Source organism: Mercurialis annua, linkage group LG5 (assembly GCF_937616625.2).
Source record: "Mercurialis annua linkage group LG5, ddMerAnnu1.2, whole genome shotgun sequence".
NCBI lineage: Eukaryota > Viridiplantae > Streptophyta > Magnoliopsida > Malpighiales > Euphorbiaceae > Mercurialis > Mercurialis annua.
In genome coordinates, this window is record NC_065574.1 from 50,620,512 (window position 1) to 50,627,542 (window position 7,031).

At 27.9% G+C, this 7,031-nt stretch overlaps 1 protein-coding gene across 1 annotated transcript; it reads left to right on the forward strand.

Annotated features, from left to right (window-relative positions):
• Positions 1–1,353: 1,353 nt before the first annotated feature.
• LOC126682821 (caffeoyl-CoA O-methyltransferase-like) lies at positions 1,354–4,025 on the forward strand. The gene is made up of 5 exons (XM_050378584.2): positions 1,354–1,591; positions 1,984–2,069; positions 2,738–2,882; positions 3,000–3,131; positions 3,488–4,025. Exons 1-5 carry the CDS (start codon positions 1,541–1,543, stop codon positions 3,773–3,775), a joined length of 702 nt encoding a protein of 233 aa, XP_050234541.1. The 5' UTR covers positions 1,354–1,540; the 3' UTR covers positions 3,776–4,025.
• Positions 4,026–7,031: the final 3,006 nt, after the last annotated feature.

Here is a 7,031-nt window from a genome sequence, read left to right on the forward strand (position 1 = left end):
AGCCCATCATAACCCAAGTCCACCATTTCACCTTAGAGAGTAAGGTTCAATCTTGGCCATTTTTTTTAGCTTGGAGAACAAGTTCTAATCTAAGTCATGTATTCAAACTTGGCGATTATAAATAGACTAGTATAATGGGTGTAAGACATGGAAAAAAGTAAATAGCAAATAACAATTGGGAAACACTCGAGTAAGGTCTTTCTTTTAGGTATTAGTAAAATACTTTTTTAATCCCTAGAATTATTTTACTAGTACATTTTGAGAGTTACACAATTCTAGTGTATTTGAGTTTTGAGTTTTGAGTGATATTCTTCATTTGTACTCCTTATTTCATATAGTGGATTTTACTTCTCTTTCACCCGTGGAGTAGGCTTACGCCGAACCACGTAAATCATTTGTGTCTATTTTATTTTTCTATTTTGTCATTTATATTTCCGAATAAATATTCTTCCGCTCAATAATTCTAACATTTTATTTTATTTGTCGAGGGTGGTGCCAATCAAGCCTTCGTAGACGTTAGAAATAAGGGTTAAATGCAAATTCATACACCAACTTTAACCTAATTTGCAATTACAACATAAACTTTGAAACTTGGCAATGTCAGTAACCAACTTTACACTTTTGGCAAATCGATACACCAAACTCAAAAAACACTAACGTGGACATTCTAATAAACCGCCACTTGTCGTTTTATGATTGGTCGGTGTACCAATTTGCCAAGAAATGAAAGTTGGTTACCGACATTGCAAAGTTTAAAAGTTTATGTTGTAATTGCAAATTAGGTCAAATTTGGTGTATGAATTTGCATTTAACCCTAGAAATAATGTAATGCAGTTTAAAGTAGGCTGTGCTATAGTCATTAACTATTAATGTTTCAAAATAATATGCTCAAACTACACTTTCAATCAAAATTCATCAAAGCAACACGATTTAAAGACAAAAGGAAGGTAAAATTATAACGAAGTAAAATCATACTTTTCTCCATTCGCTTCATTTTTACAATCTACAACGGATGAAATCACACGAGCTAGGCTAGCCGGATCTTGACAACGGCTGCAAATTTTCTCGTTAGTTTCTATGCATCGAACAAAACCCTTCCGTTCGAAAAGTCTATTGTTATCTTAAAAGAAATGACACAATAAATTTAAGAATCGCTACTATATAAGTCGCAAGTTTTGGATATAAAGTGGAGGAGGAGGCGCGAATGAGGGAGAGTAAACGAAAATCACAAATTTTGTATGGAAGGCTGAGAAAATACATAGTAAAAAGAAAAATATTTCAAAAACAACGCTATTTTGGGTAAATTTCTCAAGCAGAAATTATAAATTTCAGAGCAAAACCCAAAATTCATAATAGACAAATGTTGTAATTATAATATGTCATCATACAGATTATTTTAGTAACGTTTAATATAACAAATATTGTCCATTTCTCTTAAAAAAACAAAACGATTGTTATGCATCTCATCACACCTCGCCTTCTTCAAGCTGTTCATCTATAAATTTTTATTTTTATTTTTATAGTTTTCAAATTAAATCTCATGAATCTACTTCCTTCTAAAGGCATCCTCCAGACAGATGATCTTAAAGAGGTATGCCTTATTTTTATAAATTTTACATAGCGATTCATTAAGATACCGTTTTGAATTGAGATTTTAGAGGAAAAAAAATCCGTACAATTCATGAATTTCGGCCGAAATTCATAGTTTAAAAATTCATGTTCTAAAATGCGTCATTTAAAATTTCATCTAGGAAGTATCCATCAATTTTTTTTGACAAATGATCAATTAATTGTGTTAACATTTAATGATTTTAAATATATTTCTTTAACTTCATGAATTTTATATTTATTTCAAATGGTCTAATTTATAAATTTGTGGATTTTACATTACATCCATAGATTTTAAAAATTCTCGATTCAAATGATGCACAGATTTTTAGATGAATAATTATCTTTTAGTAATTTTGCATTCTTTTCTGGCAGTACATATATAAAACTAGCGTATATCCTAGAGAGCATGAGCAACTCAAGAATTTACGAGAAGCTACTGTCAACAAATTTGGATACAGGTAACAGTGTAGATATATTTCCGGTCAAATTATCTTTAGGTCACTAAACTTTCAAAAGGATGATAAACATCGGTTTATTTATTTATAGTCACCAAATTTTAAATTTTATTTCAGAAAAAAAGTCTCAAATCTAATTTAATGATGTGACTGTTAAAATTATGAATATTTTTTACGTTGAAAAAGGTCAATAAACTATATTTTCCAATTTAAAATAAATTTTAATTGACGTGACTGATAACTAAATTATTTGACTTGGCGAATACTCTTTAAATTCTGATTGCCTCTCCAGTAAAATTAGGTCAGAAACATATTTCTAAAAGAAAAATAAAATTTGATAACATTAAAAAAAAATAAAGTTAGCACTATATGTTTAGTACAATTTAAAAATTTAGGACCTGCATAGAGGTTTTGGTAGTGTACAAATTTTGGCAAATTAATGTTTTAAAGAGTTGCGAAAATTAGATTGATATGGAGAAGAAACTCATCTTAGCATATTTTTGTTTTTGGGGTCTAGTGTTTCAAATCAGCATCAAGTAATCAGATTTTTAATGGGTGATTTGAATTATAAAACAAAATGAAAATTCATATTTTAGATTGTAAAAATTAAAAGTCCGTGTTCAATTTACATAATATGATTCATCATTTTAATTAGAGTAATTATCATGCAGGAGTGTACAAGCTGTGCCAGTTGATGAGGGGCAATTTTTGACAATGCTAATGAAAATAATGAATCCGAAGAAAACATTGGAGATCGGAGTTTTTACCGGATACTCTCTCTTAGCAACCGCACTTGGGTTGGCTGATGATGCTCAGGTAATTTACCGTTTAAATTTGCTCTTGTCAAAGAATATTACATACAATTTGTGTTAGTTTACTACAAATATGTAGATTAAAATTATATATATAAACTTTTGTGGTGATATACAATAGGTAACAGCAATAGATATAAATCAAGATGCTTATGAAGTCGGATTACAATTCATTCGAAAGGCAGGCGTAGAGCACAAAATCAATTTCATCAACTCAAATGCCGAATCTGTTCTAACCAAAATGTTGGACAACGTAAGTAATTTGGAACCTTTTTACCTCAACTCGATTAATTTATATGAATTCCATGAATTATCGAGATCGATGTAGGATATGTTAGAGATAATGCTATTATTAGAGATTAATTAGAGCTTCACTTAATCGTTTGAATTTTTGGATGAATTTATTATTTGATTTTGTTATCTATTGTCATTACAAAAAAAAGGATTAGAGTTTGTCATTTCATTAATTAAAATGTCCAAAATAAAATAGGTATGTATTTCACATTTTAACTAATGGATTTTAGTGTGCGGAAAATGTGTTAGAAATAATATTTTTAGAGTTTCACTTAATAGATTGAACTTATTTTTGGGTATATCGATTGTTTATAGAATTCGGGTGCGGAAAATATTGATTTTGCATTCGTAGATGCTGAGAAACACAAATATAAGGAGTATCATGAACAATTGCTGAAACTGGTCAAGGTTGGAGGAATCATTGCTTATGATAATACCTTATGGTTTGGGTTTGTTGCTCAACAAGAAAATGATGTTCCAGAGCCTGTCAGGATTGCAAGAAAGGCCATAATAGAACTTAATGAATTTCTAGCTAACGATTCTCGCATTGAGATTTCTCAAATTTCTATCGGAGATGGTCTCACCTTATGCCGTCGTCTTTGATGGGATTTTAATCGCCTATAAATTATCATTTTAATTATTTGTATGATTTCTAGCAGAATTATTTTCAGCTATTTGTGATGTTTGTTTCCCTTTTTTACCTTATGAATTAAGTATAATGAAATAAGAGCATCTCTACTAGATTAATTCTGTAAAATAGTCAAAAAAAAATGTCAAATTACTTTTTAAATCTGGGATGGGAGGAGAAGGGAGGAAAAAGGGGTAACGGTGGCCGCCTCCTGTCCCACTCACATATCATCAAAATAATTTTGCCACCAATAATTAAATATTATTTTATTTTATTTTTGTTATTAAATGTAATATTATTTTAAATGATGTTTTTCGGTTAAAATGCATACGTGACAGTTAAACTTTAACACGTGACAATCAATTTTTTCTAATTTTACTTTGAAATTGTATCATGTGTGTATACTTTCGTTATGTTTGGCTCTTACCCTTGGGCGAGAGTTGGTATTCTTTTGGAGGGTGCATCTCGTGTGACTTGACTCCACTGTAGTTATGATAAGATTTGGGATTTGGTATCCATCATTTATTTTAATAAAGTGATGTTAATGTAATTTTTTTTAACTTTTAAATTATTATTACTTAGCTTTAAATAAAAAGTATAATAAATTAATTGTTTTTCATTATATTAAAAAATAAAAGTGAATTAAATTTTTTATTTTAAAAAGTAAATATTAACTCACAAAAATAAAATATTTATAATATTTTTTTATTAATTGATATTCTATACCTATGATGCTTTTTTTAAAAAATAATATAACAACATCGCACTTAAAAGTGTAAAAAACATCGATCCTGATATATGTCAATTTTGAAGTTGAGTGTATTATATAAGCTTACAAGTCAAAGATGACAACTTCGGAGACATATAAGGCGGAACTCTGAATGAATTTCTAATTTTTTATTAATTTTTTTAAATCGGCTTCAATTTTTTAAAAATTAAATTTTAATATATTTCAAGTAAAGATCTCATTTACGATATATATACTATAATATTTAAATCATATTTATTTTGATAAAATGATCATTAATATAATCTTATTAAAATAGAATAAATTTTAAAAACATCTAGTTAATACATTTACAAAATATAATACTTAATTAATTTAATTTATGTCCTTATTGTTATTCAAATATTATGAAAAAATAATTAAATTGCATTAACATCTCATATTACTGATCTAACAAATTATATATTATATATATATATATATATAATATTAAAATCAAATCAATTTTTTTACTTTTATAAAAATAATTATAGGAAATTTTGTTTCTATAATATCAAAGTGCAGGGACCTTAGCAAGCTACAAAAAACAATTACTCTCATTAGCGCGTGTACTACACACACTAATAAAAGGTTAACAACGGGACCTCTGGATATGAAAGTGAAAATGCATGAATTTAATGATAGAGTATTTTAGTGCAGTGATTTTACGTACAAAAAAAAGTGCAAGGACATGTTGGTGAATTAAGCCATCTTCTATTCATTAAATCATCCATAACTTCTCATTTAGTATTTAATTAAAGAATAAAATTTTCCTACAACCAAGCTCCTACAACCATTGACATTACACTTGTTGATTGGCCTCTTTCAATACATTTAATATATTGAGCTAATTGTAAATTCATACACGAGTTTTACCCTAATTTGCAATTTTAACAGAAACTTTTAAACTTAGAATATTAGTAACCAACTATACACTTTTGGCAAATCGATACACCAAACACGACAAACACTAACGTGGACATTGTAATATACCGCCATGTGTTGCGTGATTGGTCGGTGTACCAATTTGCCAAAAAATGAAAGTTGATTACTGACATTGTCAAGTTTCAAAGTTTATGTTGTAATTGTAAATTAGGGTAAAGTTCGTGTATGCATGTGCAATTAATCTTAATATATTTATAAAGTTATAACTTTAGTTCCTATATTTTATTGAAAATTATATTTTAATTATTTAGAATAATTTTTTTTTTATTTTTCCAAATAATACTCCTAAAACTATATTTTTTATTAATATTTTATCATGAATGAAAAATTAAATTAATGAAAATTAACTCATATGTTAATAATAATATATAGTCTAAATTGTAATTTACTATTGTAACAATTATCTAAAATCATTTAAATGTAATTTACCATAATTTAAAAAAATAAAAATGGATGAAAAATATATTTATCTAAAATAATGTATTATTTTAAAAAAATATTCATAAAAGTTTTTAGTAGTTGAACTTATAAAAATATATTTTTAGTTAACTAATTTAATAATTTTTATTAATTTCATTTTTTAAATTCATTCCAACTCTCGTTTTATTATATGCAACACTACCGTCTAAAAAAATTAAAATATAGAAAAGACAATCTATTGGAAATTAATAATCATACTATTGTTCAATATGTGGACATGTTTTATGTAAGATATAAAAATTTAAAATGTAACTTTATAGATATATTAAACGTATTGAAAAAGACTAATCAACAAGTGTCATGTCAATGGTTGTAGGAGTTTCGGTTGTAGGAAAATTTTATTCTTAATTAAATCACACGACGAGTTATATAATAAAAAAATGAACGAATAGAGCGTTCCTTGCGGAAATGGGAGATACCCCACCAGCAATTCCAGGTAATGAAGTTAAGTGTATACAACATAAAACAGAAATAGATCTTGATTGACTGAGACACCTTAGTATCATTCTTTAGAGATATTTCGGTATTATGGATCTTGATTGACTGAGACACCTTAGCAAATTAGAATACAGTATATATTATGGATCTTCAAGCTCCTTAGAGATTTTATAAGTAAGAAGATCCATAATATCATTCTCCAAATTCTCTTAAAATAAGTCTAAATTTACCACAACTTCCCATGTCTTCTTTGCTTCTCCTTTATAGGCTTGAAGTTGCTGATCAAGAAGAGGATCTGTTGGACGGACTGCTGCTAAAATTGAACTTCCGTCTTTGAGTAGCATTGTTCATGGTCATATTATCTCTAAGCACAACTAAATTAGTCCCATAGAAGGTGACTTAAAACAAGTATCATCAACAACTTCTTTAAAGGAAGTATCATAAACAGCTTGTTTAGAGGAATCTGAGCCAGAATCCAATTCAGGATTACAATCTATCATACCATTAGCCAATGACGGAAAATCTGTCTCCGGAATGTCATGTTCGTTGCAAGGCGAGGCTATTGAAATTAGAATATAATCTGAATCAATTCTATATCTTAA

Bases quoted from the DNA above. Each gene is read 5' to 3' on its own strand.
- LOC126682821 (XM_050378584.2), top strand. From the start codon at position 1,541: ATGAATCTACTTCCTTCTAAAGGCATCCTCCAGACAGATGATCTTAAA. The intron at 2,070-2,737 runs GTAACAGTGTAG...ATTATCATGCAG, and splicing joins GTCAACAAATTTGGATACAG to GAGTGTACAAGCTGTGCCAG. The intron at 2,883-2,999 runs GTAATTTACCGT...GATATACAATAG, and splicing joins GGTTGGCTGATGATGCTCAG to GTAACAGCAATAGATATAAA.